Source organism: Thalassophryne amazonica, unplaced genomic scaffold, assembly GCF_902500255.1.
Source record: "Thalassophryne amazonica unplaced genomic scaffold, fThaAma1.1, whole genome shotgun sequence".
Taxonomy (NCBI): Eukaryota; Metazoa; Chordata; class Actinopteri; order Batrachoidiformes; family Batrachoididae; genus Thalassophryne; species Thalassophryne amazonica.
Window position 1 is genome coordinate 1 of NW_022986461.1, and position 18,705 is coordinate 18,705.

Below are 18,705 nucleotides of genomic sequence, written 5' to 3' on the forward strand. Positions count from 1 at the left end.
CTCATCTCTGTCTCTCTCTCTCTCTCTCTTTCTCACTCTCTATCTCTCTCTCTCTCTGTGTTTCTCTCCCTCTCTCTCTCTCTCACTCTCTGTCTCTCTCTCTCTTTCTCACTCTCTATCTCTCTCTCTCTCTGTGTTTCTCTCTCTCTCAATCTGTCTCTCTCTGTCTCTCTCTCTCTCTCTCTCTCACTCTCTGTCTGTCTGTCTCTCTCTGTGTTTCTCTCTCTCTCTGTCTCTCTCTCTCTCTTTCTCATCTCTATCTATCTCTCTCTCTGTGTTTCTCTCTCTCTCTCTCTCTCTCTCTCTCACTCTCTGTCTGTCTGTCTCTCTCTGTGTTTCTCTCTCTGTCTGTCTTTCTGTCTGTCTCTCTATTCCAATTTCAATTTAGAATCATTTATATAGCGCCAAATCACAACAGAGTTGCCTCAAAGCGCTTCACACAGTAAGGTCTAACCTTACCAACCCCCAGAGCAACAGTGGTAAGGAAAAATTCCCTCTGAGGAAGAAACCTCAAGCAGACCAGACTCAGACCAGACAGGGCCATGATACAGACACAAATTACAGAAATAATTCACAGAACAATTCACGGACGAATATACAAGAATTCAGTGGCGGCTGGCCCATAGGGGGCGCTCGGGCGCTGCCCTCCTAGATGTGGAGGGGAAAAGTCATAATATATATATATTTAAAAAGTATTATCAATGTCAGTTTGACTTAATAGTATGTGCCTACATGTAATATGAACGATTAAAACAACACTTCCTCCAACTGACTCTCATTCAACAGTGCATTTCCACCGACAGAAGCAGAGAACGTATTATTCCTCGTCTTGGGCTCTCATTCAAGCGCCCTTGAAGTGCAGCGAAATAACCAATTGTATGCAGTTGCTAGGGAAAATTAATAAATATTTGGCAAATCACCATTGCCAAAATTAATGGCTTTGGGGCGCCGGAATTTTAGCCCTTGCTACAAAAATGCGGGAACGTTAGATTACAGTCAGTGATACACGTGATGCTGCAGCTGCTGCTGTCAGTCAGGCAGGAAGAGATGATGGTGACGTTTGGGTTATATTTATTTATTTTGATTTTGTCTCCGTGTGTTTCGCTGAAGTAATTTGAAGAACTCTGGGACACCTGCTCGTTATGTCTTCCGAGGTTTAAAACGGGACAAAACTAATCAAATCAATGACACCAAAGTTTGGCGGGGATCCTTTTGGAGGCGCATGGAGGTGCGCACATCAGATCTTTCTCGTGGTTTAATGACAATTGCACATCCCGGTTGGAGGAGAGACGTTTGTCTGACTCGTTATAAACCGTGTCAGGCTTCATTCACACTGTCAGCGCGCACACGTCACGGAGGCTGCTGATCTGCGCTCTTTACTGCGGGGTAGAAAGAAGCGCATCCACCTCTGCCAGCTGCGGACTGACTCCTCTGGATCCACTTCAGCTCAGGTGACGAGCTGCTCGGATTTATTCCCCAATGTTGCTCCTGGTGTGGAAACGAGGATGAAAATTTAAGATAAAACGAATGAGTGATGTTTTATTGTTTGTTTTAGGGGTCAAAGCTGTGATCTTTTTTGGGACAGCAGACCAGTTAGAATGGTAATAGGGGGTGTCATTGTGAACCCCAGGATCTGTTTGTCTGTAGATAATGTCAGTGCAGTACAGTTTGGTGTACTATGTGTGTAATTGGTGTCAAATGGTGAAATGTTCTTTGCTCAAGAACTTGAGTGTTGTATTTGATACTGTTCCTTTCCAAAGTAGAAATGGGGCCTAATATAGCTGTAAATGGTTAACTTTATCTGTAAAACTGCTGATTTTGAGAAGGACATGAAATGATTATTGTGGAATTGTAGTAATTTTCTGACTGTTCACTTGAATGCCTGTACTGGACAAGGCAAGGGAATCTATTGGCACAGCAGCCCCACCAAGACTGTTTTTCACCAGCCGCTACTGCAAGAATTGCTGTTGGTGCACAGGACGGGAGGATCGCTAACACAAACACTACTCCCATCTCTGGATGGAGCTGCACCTTAAACAGAGACAAAAACAAAAACAAAATACTGTATAATTTGCCAGCATTAATTAACAAGAAAAACAGAAATACTAAGGTGATCGCTCTCTGTCTGTGTGAACAGGTTCCAGCTCAGACCCACACATGTTCCTCCAGCCCATCTTGTCCATGTACTTGCCTCACCTCAGAGACCATCCGGACAGCATCAAACCCAATGTCCTCCTGAGCCAGGGACGCTGTGGAGGTACGCAAGTAAATAACTCCAATAATAAAATGAAAAAATGCACCAAGACTAATAATAAAATAAAAACAAAGAGCTGATGATACAGAAACAGTTTCAGGTTATACTCTGGGGCAGGGGTGCCCAACCTTTTTTAACCAAGATCTACTTTTAAAGTTGACAGTGTATCGAGACGTACCAAGCATATCCAATGCCACAGCAAAGCCACAATTTATTGTGTACTAATACAATAACACAATTTTCTGCCACAAAGATAAAAGTTAAGGTGCAGATATAGATATTCGCACCTTAACTTTTTGTACCTGCTTCAAAGACAGTAAAGAATCTGTATTTGTTACTGATGCTGTCAGAGAGGAATAATACTCTGTCAGGGACAGAAAGTGAGTAAAAAACACCCTACATATGTTTAGAAAAACACATTCACTTTCTTCTGTTGATTCTTGGACTTTGAACCGACAAAAGTGACCCAAAAGAGACACTCGAGCACAGTTACTTGTTTTTTTTCCCCCTTTTGTTTGTTTGCTTTAACTTTAGTTTACTTAAGTCTGGTATTTAGTGCAGTGATTTGTTTGTGACAAAGAAAAAATCTGCCCTGAATTGACGTGACACACAGGCAGTTGGGACATTTATTTAATACTTTGCTGTTTGACTTTACAACCCCAATTCCCCAGTGAAGTTGGGACGTTGTGTAAAATGTAAATAAAACCAGAATACAATAATTTTCAAATCCTTTTCAACCTATATTCAACTGAATACACCACAAAGACAAAATATTTAATGTTCAAACTGATAAACTTTATTGTTTTTGTGCAAATATTTGCTCATTTTGAAATGGATGCCTGCAACATGTTTCAAAAAAACTGGGACAGTGTCAACAAAAGACTGGGAAAGTTGATGAATGCTCAAAGAACACCTAATTGGAGCATTCCACAGGTGAACAGGTTAAGGGACAGTGGTATGTTTACCACTGTGTTACATCACCTTTCCTTCTAACAACACTCAATAAGTGTTTGGGAACTGAGGACACGAAAGCTTGGGTCCCAACGAATAATGAAGGATGAATAATGAGTCATGCATGGGTGTGTCAGTGATTATTCGAAGAATGACCCACGTTTTCATCTATCACGTATCCGCTATGAAGGTGCCTCTATGTGCCTCTCTGTACCCCGCATGTGCCACGTAGCAGCCTCTAGTGAGCCACGACCACCTGTCATTACAGCCTCGAATGGCTGCGCATCAGCCACACTAATCCACATAGTGCCATGATAACGCCATGTTAGCGCATGTTTAGGCATGAGTTTGGTCCAAACCTCCAGCCCTCCCACACCTGGTCGCTTTAAAGTGTGGGTTTTCAATTCACAGCAGCATTAAAAGATGTCACATTTTTTAAACACAGTCAAAAAATAGACACTCCAGCACCATTCCGCGGTTGTGCGCTGTGCACCAGGCTGCTGTCCACCTGTAATGCACCAGACCAGCTAGAACCGAACCACAGGTTCCTGGAGAGCTGCCTGTGTGCTCCTCGCTGGCTCCGTGGCTCGCTGACTTTTCTTCTGCGGCTTTAAACACACAAAACTTTATGTTTGTCCGTTTATTTCTTCAAAATCGCTATTTTGCGCGCGCACTGCTGTTGTCCTTTCATGGAGAGCCGCCTCTGTGTTCCTCCTCACTGGCTTCCTTTCCATCCACAGCTTGCTGGCTTTAAACACAGTCATTTTTACACCATGATTCCACTTATAACTTTGTGTTTGTCCGTTTATTTCTGCAAAAGCGCTCTTTTGTGTGCAGTACTGTTCTGCCTAAATGCTCGTTTGCAGCGTGATGATGAGTCACTGCGTCAGTGCGCACACACAGCATAGCTCATGTGATCCATTAACAAGATATTAAATCAACCATAGACATACTTTTACAGCTAGGAACTGTTTTATCAAGCCATAAAAAAACATTAAAAATAGTTACCTTAAGCTGTTCAAAATACATTCCACATGGAGCAGGAAACAGAGGGGGAAAAAAGCGTCCAGATGAAACAGTTCTCTGTGATTCCAGAAGTGATTAGAGGTGTTTTCAGCATCCAAGGTTTGGCAGAAAATGATTAATCCACTACAAAATAATTATTTTATATAGAGTCTAGCTCACAGGAATTGTGTGCGCAAGAGGAGAGCCGCTCCAAAAATAGCCTCTCAGGTCCTGCGTAGCTGCCAGGCGCACGGATAATGTTCTTTTAGCAGACTTGTAAGCACCACGCACATGCCTCTGAGCCATCGCAGTAACTCGTACACAAACTGCACCACGCTGTTGTTGCTGAATTTTGAACTTCTTGAAATTAGCACCACACTCAGAGAGGAGCCTCATTAACTGAAGATAATGAGTCTAAGAGCCACTCAGAGCCATGAAACTCCCATGATAGTTGAAGAAACCCTCTGGTAGCAAAGAAAACATGCTGCATGGCTCCTTCTTCATCAGGCTTAATTGTGAGTGTCATGAGTATGGATGGAGTGGGGTATCTCTGGATGGAGGGAGGTATCTCAGGACAGAGGCCGGTATCTCAGGAAGGAGGGGGGTATCTCAGGACAGAGGCCGGTATCTCAGGACAGAGGCCGGTATTTCAGGATGGAGGGGGGTATCTCAGGACGGAGGGGGGTATCTCAGGACGGAGGCCGGTATCTCAGGACGGAGGGAGGTATCTCAGGACGGAGGGGGGTATCTCAGGACAGAGGGAGGTATCTCAGGATGGAGGGGGGTATCTCAGGACGGAGGGGGCTATCTCAGGACGGAGGGCGGTATCTCAGGATGGAGGCGGTATCTCAGGATGGAGGCCGGTATCTCAGGATGGACGGGGTTGTCTCAGGATGGAGGGGGTATCTCAGGACGGAGGCCGGTATCTCAGGACAGAGGGGATGTCTCGGGACGGATGGGGTGTCTCGGGACAGAGGGAGGTATCTCAGGATGGAGGGGGTATCTCAGGATCGAGGAGGTATCTCAGGATGGAGGGGGTATCTCAGGATGGAGGCCGGTATCTCAGGACGGAGGGGGGTATCTCTGGATGGAGGGAGGTATCTCAGGAAGGAGGGTGGTATATCAGGATGGAGGGAGGTATATCAGGATGGAGGCCGGTATCTCAGGACAGAGAGGGGTGTCTCAGGATGGAGGCAGGTATCTCAAGACGGAGGGGTTATATCAGGATGCAGGCGGGTATCTCATGACGGGGGGGTTATCTCAGGACGCTGGCGGGTATCTCATGATGGGGGTTATCTCCAGACGCAGGCAGGTATCTCAGGACGGATGGAGGTATCTCAGGACAGAGGGAGGTAATGCAGGATGCAGGCAGGTATCTCAGGACGGAGACTGGTATCTCAGGATGGAAGCGGGTATCTCAAGACGGAGGCGGGAACCAGCCTGTCTTGCATCTGTGTGATCCAATCAGTGCTCAGAACTCAGTACAAAGCACTGTCAGCCAATGAAATGGAGTAACTCACTGATGGCATTCTACCTCCTGTTCCGTGCGAGTGGAGGATGGTCTCAGGTGAGCTTGGCAATGGCGACACCCGCTGCTCATTGAGGAGAAATTTAAGGTTTCACATCAGTCTCCAAAAGTCTCCAGTCACACCAGCAAAAGTCCCTCGATTTCTTGTTTGTGTAAAGCGCTTTGAGCATCTGATGCAGATGGAAAACGCAATATAAATGCTGTCCATTTACCATTTCTTGCTCGTCACTTTTTTGAACAAAAATTAAAAAGGTTGCTGGAGGGTCTGAAAGTTGCTAAATTTGGCGACACAGTCTCTAAGTTGGCAATGCTGTGCCAATGTAGCATTCCCTCACTGTTTTTCTTCTATGCTGTTTGTTCTTCTTTTGTATTTAACGGCAGCTGGCATTCTTAGTGGTGCATTGCTGCCACCTTCTGCATCAGTCCGTTATAGCAGCACTAAATCCTCTCTCTAAGTCCACATTTTTTATTTTTTCATGTGATCGACTGGAACTCAGCCCGCGATTGGATTGATCGGCTGACTGGGCAGGCCAGCTCTGGAGAATATGTTCATTTTGTAAAATGAACTTGACAATGTTTAAATCAGTAAAACTAAAAAAAGTGATGTAGATTGAAATCAGATATTGATCTGGTGTTTATCGTGAAACCTGTTCCAACTGCACACACACACTCACTGACGGAGCTACTCCCATAAACAGCCCCCAGACAACAAACAATCTCAACATACCTCCTGCCACCTTCAGCACCTTAACAACACTGGCTTCTGTGCCCCCAGTGTATCCATGAGTGTTTGCAGTACGTACGGCCCAGAGGACGTTTTTGCCCAGATGCTGCACAGCCTCCTTCCAGAGAGAAGGGGTGTGAACAGACTGTGTGCAGAGTGGGTGGAGTCTCGGAGGATGAAGGTGGCTTTGTCTCTACATCTGGAGATGTATACAACTCCTGGCAAAAATGATGGAATCACCGGCCTCGGAGGATGTTCATTCAGTTGTTTAATTTTATAGAAAAAAAGCAGATCACAGACATGACACAAAACTAAAGTCATTTCAAATGGCAACTTTCTGGCTTTAAGAAACACTATAAGAAATCAGGAAAAAATAATTGTGGCAGTCAGTAACGGTTACTTTTTTAGACCAAGCAGAGGAAAAAAATATGGAATCACTCAATTCTGAGGAATAAATGATGGAATCATGAAAAACAAAAGAACGCTCCAACACATCACTAGTATTTTGTTGCACCACCTCTGGCTTTTCTAACAGCTTGCAGTCTCTGAGGCATGGACTTAATGAGTGACAAACAGTACTCTTCATCAATCTGGCTCCAACTTTCTCTGATTGCTGTTGCCAGATCAGCTTTGCAGGTTGGAGCCTTGTCATGGACCATTTTCTTCAACTTCCACCAAAGATTTTCAATTGGATTAAGATCCGGACTATTTGCAGGCCATGACATTGACCCTATGTGTCTTTTTGCAAGGAATGTTTTCACAGTTTTTGCTCTATGGCAAGATGCATTATCATCTTGAAAAATGATTTCATCATCCCCAAACATCCTTTCAATTGATGGGATAAGAAAAGTGTCCAAAATATCAACATAAACTTGTGCATTTATTGATGATGTAATGACAGCCATCTCCCCAGTGCCTTTACCTGACATGCAGCCCATATCATCAATGACTGTGGAAATTTACATGTTCTCTTCAGGCAGTCATCTTTATAAATCTCATTGGAAAGGCACCAAACAAAAGTTCCAGCATCATCACCTTGCCCAATGCAGATTCAAGATTCATCACTGAATATGACTTTCATCCAGTCATCCACAGTCCACGATTGCTTTTCCTTAGCCCATTGTAACCTTGTTTTTTCTGTTTAGGTGTTAATGATGGCTTTCGTTTAGCTTTTCTGTATGTAAATCCCATTTCCTTTAGGCGGTTTCTTACAGTTCGGTCACAGACGTTGACTCCAGTTTCCTCCCATTCGTTCCTCATTTGTTTTGTTGTGCATTTTCGATTTTTGAGACATATTGCTTTAAGTTTTCTGTCTTGACGCTTTGATGTCTTCCCTGGTCTACCAGTATGTTTGCCTTTAACAACCTTCCCATGTTGTTTGTATTTGGTCCAGAGTTTAGACACAGCTGACTGTGAACAACCAACATCTTTTGCAACATTGCGTGATGATTTACTCTCTTTTAAGAGTTTGATAATCCTCTCCTTTGTTTCAATTGACATCTCTCGTGTTGGAGCCATGATTCATGTCAGTCCACTTGGTGCAACAGCTCTCCAAGGTGTGTTCACTCCTTTTTAGATGCAGACTAATGAGCAGATCTGATTTGATGCAGATGTTAGTTTTGGGGATGAAAATTTACAGGGTGATTCCATAATTTATTCCTCAGAATTGAGTGATTCCATATTTTTTTCCTCTGCTTGGTCTAAAAAAGTAACCGTTACTGACTGCCACAATTTTTTTTCCTGATTTCTTATAGTGTTTCTTAAAGCCAGAAAGTTGCCATTTGAATTGACTTTAGTTTTGTGTCATGTCTGTGATCTGCTTTTTTTCTACAAAATTAAACAACTGAATGAACATCATCCGAGGCTGGTGATTCCATAATTATTGCCAGGGGTGTATGTCCCCAATGGGTGGTAAGCTGCATCCGATGGTACTCTGTGCAGACTTCACCACCCACTGCAGCGCTTTCTTCTCTTGTGATGAAGATAGATGATAGTGGAGGTCTGAGCGGTTGGTTCCTTAGCTTGGCTAGCAGGCCACCTAGCATCTGCACTTCTGCTTCCTCTCCCTTTGCTGACTCTGGTACCTGCTAGGCCCGATAACAAATCAGGGGGTGCCCAGTGGTATTGCTATCTCTGGTGGAATGCTGTGGGCCTGTGAAAAGGCAGTAGTAATTTCCTTTTTTGCCTGAATCCAATGATTACCAGTTCTTGGTGTCTGTACATGGGGTTGCTCTGGCATGTTTGTGTCAGGAGAAGAATACAGGGTCATTCCGTGTGAAATCATCAGATTTTCCAAAATCTTCCCGGGTCACCGACTCTGATTCTCATGATTTTTTTTTTTTTTTGCACCCACAAATGTCTGATGAACACATGCAAAATATTTCTGCTTAATTCCAAGTAGTTTTTAGATATAATTCTTTTAATCACGGTACCCACAATCCTGGTTTTCACTCGTGAACGCATTTTGAGCCTTTGTTCATTTTTTAAAAGGCATTATCTCAGCTAAAAATGCAGTCATAAAGCTCAAATTTGGAATACACCCTACTTTGGTACCCCAGATACAGTATTAAATTTCAAAAATGGGATACAGAGCTAATTTTTCATTCTGTAGCATCAAAAGAATGGCAGTTTTTCCATTCTCAAAAAAATTACAAAATTTCAAAGAGCTGTACTAAATCAAATCAATTCAAATCAATTTTATTTATATAGCGCCAAATCACAACAAACAGTTGCCCCAAGGCTCTTTATATTGTAAGGCAAAAGCCATACAATAATTACAGAAAAACCCCAGCGGTCAAAACGACCCCCTGTGAGCAAGCACTTGGCTACAGTGGGAAGGAAAAACTCCCTTTTAACAGGAAGAAACCTCCAGCAGAACCAGGCTCAGGGAGGGGCAGTCTTCTGCTGGGACTGGTTGGGGCTGAGGGAGAGAACAAGGAAAAAGACATGCTGTGGAGGGGAGCAGAGATCGATCACTAATGATTAAATGCAGAGTGGTGCATACAGAGCAAAAAGAGAAAGAAACACTCAGTGCATCATGGGAACCCCCCAGCAGTCTAAGTCTATAGCAGCATAACTAAGGGATGGTTCAGGGTCACCTGATCCAGCCCTAACTATAAGCTTTAGCAAAAAGGAAAGTTTTAAGCCTAATCTTAAAAGTCGAGAGGGTGTCTGTCTCCCTGATCTGAATTGGGAGCTGGTTCCACAGGAGAGGAGCCTGAAAGCTGAAGGCTCTGCCTCCCATTCTACTCTTACAAACCCTAGGAACTACAAGTAAGCCTGCAGTCTGAGAGCGAAGCGCTCTATTGGGGTGATATGGTACTATGAGGTATCTAAGATAAGATGGGACCTGATTATTCAAAACCTTATAAGTAAGAAGAAGAATTTTAAATTCTATTCTAGAATTAACAGGAAGTCAATGAAGAGAGGCCAATATGGGTGAGATATGCTCTCTCCTTCTAGTCCCCGTCAGTACTCTAGCTGCAGCATTTTGAATTAACTGAAGGCTTTTCAGGGAATGTTTAGGACAACCTGATAATAATGAATTACAATAGTCCAGCCTAGAGGAAATAAATGCATGAATTCGTTTTTCAGCATCACTCTGAGACAAGACCTTTCTAATTTTAGAGATATTGCGCAAATGCAAAAAAGCAGTCCTACATATTTGTTTAATATGAGCATTGAATGACATATCCTGATCAAAAATGACTCCAAGATTTCTCACAGTATTACTAGAGGTCAGGGTAATGCCATCCAGAGTAAGGATCTGGTTAGACACCATGTTTCTAAGATTTGTGGGGCCAAGTACAATAACTTCAGTTTTATCTGAGTTTAAAAGCAGGAAATTAGAGGTCATCCATGTCTTTATGTCTGTAAGACAATCCTGCAGTTTAGCTAATTGGTGTGTCCCCTCTGGCTTCATGGATAGATAAAGCTGGGTATCATCTGCGTAACAATGAAAATTTAAGCAATACCGTCTAATAATACTGCCTAAGGGAAGCATGTATAAAGTGAATAAAATTGGTCCTAGCACAGAACCTTGTGGAACTCCATAATTAACCTTAGTCTGTGAAGAAGATTCCCCATTTACATGAACAAATTGTAATCTATTAGATAAATATGATTCAAACCACCGCAGCGCAGTGCCTTTAATACCTATGGCATGCTCTAATCTCTGTAATAAAATTTTACGGTCAACAGTATCAAAAGCAGCACTGAGGTCTAACAGAACAAGCACAGAGATGAGTCCACTGTCCGAGGCCATAAGATCATTTGTAACCGTCACTAATGCTGTTTCTGTACTATGATGAATTCTAAACCCTGACTGAAACTCTTCAAATAGACCATTCCTCTGCAGATGATCAGTTAGCTGTTTTACAACTACCCTTTCAAGAATTTTTGAGAGAAAAGGAAGGTTGGAGATTGGCCTATAATTAGCTAAGATAGCTGGGTCAAGTGATGGCTTTTTAAGTAATGGTTTAATTACTGCCACCTTAAAAGCCTGTGGTACATAGCCAACTAATAAAGAAAGATTGATCATATTTAAGATCGAAGCATTAATTAATGGTAGGGCTTCCTTGAGCAGCCTGGTAGGAATGGGGTCTAATAGACATGTTGATGGTTTGGAGGAAGTAACTATTGAAAATAACTCAGACAGAACAATCGGAGAGAAAGAGTCTAACCAAATACTGGCATCACTGAAAGCAGCCAAAGATAACGATACGTCTTTGGGATGGTTATGAGTAATTTTTTCTCTAATAGTTAAAATTTTATTAGCAAAGAAAGTCATGAAGTCATTACTAGTTAAAGTTAAAGGAATACTCAGCTGAATAGAGCTCTGACTCTTTGTCAGCCTGGCTACAGTGCTGAAAAGAAACCTGGGGTTGTTCTTGTTTTCTTCAATTAGTGATGAGTAGTAAGATGTCCTAGCTTTACGGAGGGCTTTACTAAAGATCGGATTCAATGGATAATCTTCATATTATAGAATACACATATCTGGGGTACTAGTTATATGTGTATAAAACATTGTGGTCATAACTTGAATTATTGACTCTTGAAAACCGAACATGAGCGTAGAATGTCAAAAGTTTCTTTATGATTTGACCATGTGGGCAAGTGCTAAGCCACTTCATCTTTTTTTTTTTTTTGTGGACAGCATATTGATATACTAACTTTATGTCAGTTTTTTTGTTTAATCTAGCTCAAATGCCTTCATAGTGCAAACAATTAGCAAAGTAGGGTACCGTAACATGGCACAAACCAATTTTGAACCTGTATTTGCATATTCAGAGAGTAATATATCAGCTCTGAATGGAAGCATAAAGCTCAAATTTGGTTTGGCACCCCAAAATAAAAGACAGATTACTGAGCTTATTTTTACTTTCATGGCATCATAAAATTAGCAATTCGGTCATCAACACAATTTTGTTACAAAGTTTTGAAGAGCTGTACTCCAAGAGTAAATTGAGAGATAATTTTGATATTTCAGAATTCACTTGTCACCCTGGAGTTGTATAAGATAAGATAAGATAAACTTTATTGATCTCATAGAGGAGAAATTCACGTTATGTCAGCTCTTAAAAAACACATAAGATGAGTGCGAGTAGAGGAAAATGTTCATCAAACAGTGTGTGCAAGGATAAGCAATAATAATAATACTTGTAACAGTACAAGACATAAGAAATAAGGTAGAAATAGAATATGTATGTATATACACACACACATATATATATATATATATATATATATATATATATATATATATATATATATATATATATATATATACACGAGGTCTGTCCAAAAAGTATCGGACCTTTTTATTTTTTGCAAAAACCATATGGATTTGAATCAGTCCCGTCGCCAGATCTCTGTCTTAAGGGGGGCTTATGAAATCCACCAGGTGGGCATCACTATTAATAGCTTATTTTTGCTTATTTTTACTATTCATGCAGCCCTAATCCCTCACAATAATCATCACATTAACCATGACTGGACCAGCGCTCTCTCTCTCTCTCACTCACTCACTCACACACACACACACAAACATGCGCGCACATGTTCGCGCACACACAGACACACACACACACACACACACACACAAGTACAAATAACGTATTAGATCACACGCAGCATCTCGAACTAAACAAACAAAAAAACACCACGGCGGGTGCATTTCAAAGCAACCAACAGAGGGGTAGCAGTAGCAATAGTACCAATTGCCATCACACACACACACACACACACACACACACACACACACACACACACACACACACACACACACACACACACACACACACACACACACACACACACACACACCAGTGGCAGATGCTGGTCTTTCAAGGAGGGGAAGCTCAATTTCGGCCTACATCATAAAATGTGTCGGTTTATATATACGTAAAGGAGCTCAGCAGCACCCGCTGCTCGGTAGGAACAGAAACTGTGATAGAAGTCAGAAAGAGTGATAGAAGTCAGTCTGCAAACACAAGCAGCTACAAAAAAACACCAGAAATAGAAGCTCGATTTGTCGCTAGTCATTTTAACAAAGAAAATGCCGCTAAGAGGATTAGGAAAGTCTCTGGTTCAACTCAGAACAGAATGAAAATTTAAAAAATGCTCCCACGGCTGTTTACACCAAAAGATCGCTGATTCGCTCATTTCACTGTCAATCAAAAAGGGATTCAGCCTCAGACAGATCATCCAATCATCATGCAGAAGCTGAGCGTCCGGGCCAGCCCACTGCCCCATAGACCCCCAGACACGCTGAGTGTCCGATGGGCGGGACAAAGCCCAGCATTTATCCAATGACTCGTCTCGTTTCGCTGCAGTCTTTGCTTCGCTATTGAAATCCGTGGACGCGGTTTAAAGCGCTGTGAAGCTGCGGGTTTGAGTGAGAGGAAAGCCGCGTCGTTCCCAGTGATAAGAAGATGATTCTGAACAAAAGTTGAGCGCGTTGTAGCACATATTTAGTCAGTGACATGTACACACAACAGTATATATTTGATCACTTATTTTTTGACATTTTAGGGGAAGCTGAGCTTCACTTGCAGTCTGAGAGCAATCGCCTCTGACACACACACACAATAAAAATTTGGACCTACTTTGAGTAGAGTGCCAGCGCTGTCCTCTCTTTCGTCCACCCTGTATCAGTACAGGATCCACGGAGGTAGAAATGGGTCCAGGGTTTTCTTTGCCAACGACATCATGTGTTGGTTTATCCGAAGTTACCGATGTTGGGGTTTTAAACCAGTTACGTATATTCATATTTAGGAAAGCACAAAAACTAGCTGCTGTCTGCTGGCAAAAACTCACACTTCATTTCCCCCATAAACGCCGTAACTGATTGTTGCTGGGCAACACTGACGTGATTACATACGTAGACAAACTTTCCAACAAACTCACACGGTTTTAATATATTTAATGTCTTAGTGATTATGCAACACTGGCCGTTTTAACCCAAAGCTGAAGCTAAAAGCCCAAAGGATTTTATTTATCTATTTATTTATTTGAGATCTGTGACTGTGATCTGGCTTGGGTGGGTGGGCCCAAGCATATCAGTGGGCGGGCACTGCCCCCTAGGGCCTGCCCATAGTGACGGGTGTGATTTGAATCACGTGTGATTGCATCAGCCAAGCTTGAACATGACAAAAACTCCTGTAACAGTGGAATGTGCCGTTCATTTCCAAGCTGGACGCTGTGTTTTATCCGGGACGTCCTCTGACTAGCACAGGAATTGCGGAAGACGTGGACATCAGCACTTTTTCGGCACATTGAGACAGACGTGCGGAGGAATTACGCGCATCGCGGTAGATTTTAAAGGAGATTTTGTAATGAAAGACGTGAGGACGGATTCGCGCATCGGGACGCAGCCGCTCACATCCGCTGGACAAACAACACCTCCATGTTGGAAGTCTCACAGGACAAGTTGGAACATGCCGAGCTGTTAAATAATTTCTCGGATACTCACTCGACAGGATCTTCACCGAAATCCATCTGAATCTTTCGAATGGTTTCCAACAGTTTCTGAAAAAAAATTCATGGAGCAAAGCAGCAGCCTCTCAGCCATTTCACTGACAATAAAAATCAGATGAGGGGGGTGGACCAGTGCTCACCAAAGCCTGCCCACAGGCGAATGATGCAACCGACAGGCGTGAAAAAACTCACGCATGCGCACGAAGGTTCAAGCTTGTCTGATGCAAGCGCACGTGATTCAAATCCATATAGTTTTGAAAAAAATGAAAAGGTCGGATACTTTTCTCACAGACCTCGTATATATATATATATATATATATATATATATATATATATATATATATATGAGGTCTGTGATAAAAAAGCAGTCCTTTTTATTTTTTTCAAAAAATAAATGGATTTGATTCATATGTTTTTATGTCAGACAAGCTTGAACCCTCATGCGCATGCGTGAGTTTTGTCATGCCTGTCGGTGATGTCATTCGCCTGTGGGCAGGCTTTGAGTGAGGTGTGGACTCCCCCTCCCGTCGGAATCTCTTTGTCTGAGAAGCTGCAGGGAGATGGTGCGCGTTGCTTTATCACATTTTTTCAGGACTGGTGAGGGATATCCGTGTGGACACTATTCGAGAAATTCAGCTGGTTTTCGGTGTAAAGTTTAACGGCTGATGAGAGATTGTGGAGTTTCTTTCGCTTTAAGCACAGCCCACAAAGCGGATTGGTGCAGCGCGGTCTGAGGTGGCGTCCGTCTGGCTGTTTCGAGCTGAAAACATCCTAATTTAAAGCTCTGTTCACCCAGGACATCGTCAGAGAACAGAGAAGTTTCAGAAGAAGCCGGCATCAGGAGTTTACCCGGACATTCCACTGTTAAAGGAGATTTTGTAATGAAGGAACGTGCGGATGAATTTGCCGAGTCGGATCCGTGATGACGTGGCAAATCCGTCTGCGCCGCGACATGAAAAACACCTCCGTGTTGAAAACCATTTGTAAAATTCAGGCGGCTTTTGATGGCTTTCAACAAGTATCTGAGAAATTGTTTAACAGCTTGGGCATGTTCCAACTTGTCCGTTAAGGTTTCCAACGGAGGTGTTTTTCCTGTGGCGACCCCCCGCGGTCGGGTCCGGCCCGACATGCGAATCCGCCGCACGTTCTTTCATTACAAAATCTCCTTTAACAGTGGAATGTCTGGATAAACTCCTGATCCTGAATTCTTCTGAAAGTTCTCTGTTATCTCACGACGTCTTGGGTCCACAGAGCCTGAAATTAGGTAGTTTTCAGCTTGAAACAGCGAGACAACGACGCCTCGGAGCGCAGATCGCCGTCAGGCACCGTGGGCCGTCCTTACGGCAACAGTAAAACTCCAAAATCTCTCATCAGCCGTTAAAATTTTCACTGAAAACCAGCTGAATTTATCGAATGGTGTCCACTCAGTTGTGCCTTACAGGTTTTGAAAAAATTTTTATCAAACAAAGCAGCAGTCTCTGAGCCATTCCTAAACAATGAAAAAACGACGAGAGGGTGGGCGACTCCTCACTCAAAGCCTGCCCACAGGCGAACAGAGGTGTCAAGTAACGAAGTACAAATACTTCCTTACTGTACTTAAGTACACTTTTTAGGTATCTATACTTTACTCCATTACTTATTTTTCTGCCTACTTCTGACTTCTACTCATCAGAGATAGGGTCACTCGGGAGGAGCTCGGAGTCGAGCCGCTGCTCCTCCACGTCAAAAGGAGTCAGTTGAGGTCGCTCGGGCATCTTTTCCGGATGCCCCTGGACGCCTCGCTGGAGAGGTGTTCCGGGCACGTCCCATTGGGAGGAAGCCCCAGGGAAGACCCAGGACTCAGACCAATCAATCAATCAATCAGTTTTATTTATATAGCGCCAAATCACAACAAACAGTTACCCCAAGGCGCCTTATATTGTAAGGCAAGGCCATACAGTAATTACGTAAAAACCCCAACGGTCAAAACGACCCCCTGTGAGCAAGCACTTGGCGACAGTGGGAAGGAAAAACTCCCTTTTAACAGGAAGAAACCTCCAGCAGAACCAGGCTCAGGGAGGGGCAGTCTTCTGCTGGGACTGGTTGGGGCTGAGGGAGAGAACCAGGGCCCAAGGCGTCAGCGCACATCCACCGGCGCGGCTCCACCTGAAGCCCGAGGCGTCAGCGCACATCCACCGGCGCGGCTCCACCTGAAGCCCGAGGCGTCAGCGCACATCCACCGGCGCGGCTTTACCGAGGCCCGAGGCGCCAGCACAGAGTTATCTGACCATGGGTCCGAAGAAGGCACTGACGGCGGAGGAGGGAGACGATATCAAAAAGTCCCTGGACTTTTTGTCTGAGGAAATCTCTGTTGTTAAAATGCAGCAGAAATCCATTATGGAGCTGGTGAAAGAAGTGAAGGCTCTCCGGATCCAGAATGCCGAGAAAGACCGGCGTCTGGTGCACCTGGAGAACTGTGTTGCGGAGTTGGAACAGTACACAAGGATGAACAACGTTATTATTACAGGAATTCATATTAAACCTCGATCCTACACACGGGCGGTGTCAGAAGACAGCGGAGGGGAGGCCAGTGAGCAGGAGGCCAGCTCAGTGGAACAACAGGTGGCTGACTTCCTGCAATCTAAAGGTATTCAAATGGACTGTAATAACATTGAAGCGTGCCACCCCCTGCCCAGGAGAGAGGATGGAGACAAGCGAGCAGTTATAATGAGGTTTGTCAACAGAAAACATAAAATGGCATTGTTAAAACAGGGACGGAAACTCAAAGGAACAAACGTATTCATCAATGAACATCTGACCAAAAGAAACACAGACATTGCCAGTTTCTTAAAAAAGCAGGGAAAAATTCAACAGACATGGACATCCAACTGCAAAACATTCATCAAACTGAATGGAACACCAGAACAAGAGAAGGTTATGGTAATCAGGAACATCAAGGAACTGGACAAATACGACCAATTAAGGTATGAGGACACAAACACATCACAACACCATGACACAGACCAGAGGAACCTATTCATCTACTACATCATCTACATCTGGAGACAAGAAGGATATAACTCAAAGGATTGCTGATCATGGAAAAGTAGAACTGAGAACATTTAAATACACAGACCACAATGTACTGGACTTGGAGCACGATATAGACCCGGACAATAATTTCTTCTCAAATATCAATGACAGTTGTTGCTATTATACAGATGAACAGTTTAATCGGATCATTAGAACGGATAACAAATTATCAATAATCCATTTCAACAGCAGAAGTCTATATGCAAACTTTAACAACATTAAAGAATATTTAAGTCAATTTAAAAAATATTTAACATAATTGCTATATCAGAAACATGGATCAATGAAGATAAAGGAATGGATTTTGAACTGGATGGATATGAATTTAATTGTGTAAACAGAAAGAATAAGAGTGGAGGAGGAGTGGCTGTGTATGTGGATAAGAACATGGATTATAAAATAGTAGACAATATGACAACTGTGATTGATAACTTATTAGAATGTATAACTATTGAAATATGTGAAGAAAAAAGCAAAATGTATTAGTCAGCTGTATATATAGAGCACCAGGATCTAGTATTGAAACATTCACTGACTGTATGGGAAAAATGTTCTCAAAAACTAATCAAAAAACTGTGTTCATTTGTGGTGACTTAAATATTGATCTGCTCAATCCAAATAAGCATAAAATAACAGATGAATTTATCAGTATAATGTACAGTATGAGTTTATATCCAAAAATCACCAGGCCAAGCAGAATTACATCCCATAGTGCTACCTTAATTGATAATATATTCAGCAATGATATTGAGAATAACACTGTGAGTGGATTATTAATCAATGACATTAGTGATCATCTACCAGTTTTCATCGTTTATAATAGAAACCATCGGCGGAATCAGCCAGAGGAGAAAATAAAATACAGGCGAGTGCGGACAGAGGAAAACATGAACACACTAAAGAAGGATTTACAGGAGCAAAACTGGGAAAAGGTATACAGTGAAAGTGATGTTTGTTGTGTGGGCCGCTGAAGAGGAGGTACTGCTGGCCCACCACCACAAGATGGCGCCCTGCTTGAAGTGCGGGCTTCAAGCACGAGAGGGCGTCGGAGCAACCAGGAGTGACAGCTGTCACTCATCATCCGTACCAGCTGTCACTCATCCACTACTCATCACCACCACCATAAAGGCCGGACTGCAACTCCACCTCCCCGCCGAGAAATCAGCTACCATTCAGGTAACTTTCTCTGCTGAC

General features: G+C 43.0%; 1 protein-coding gene across 1 annotated transcript in view; it reads left to right on the forward strand.

Moving 5' to 3' along the window:
* Positions 1-2,137: 2,137 nt before the first annotated feature.
* The window catches only part of LOC117506227 (alpha-1,3-mannosyl-glycoprotein 4-beta-N-acetylglucosaminyltransferase B-like), a gene marked incomplete at its 5' end in the record, with an annotated part of 36,704 nt that continues 20,136 nt past the window's right edge, over positions 2,138-18,705 (forward strand). Inside the window, one exon of the mRNA XM_034165721.1 lies at positions 2,138-2,257. Within this exon, the coding sequence (XP_034021612.1) occupies positions 2,138-2,257 (120 nt within the window). The remainder of the gene's footprint in view (positions 2,258-18,705) is intronic.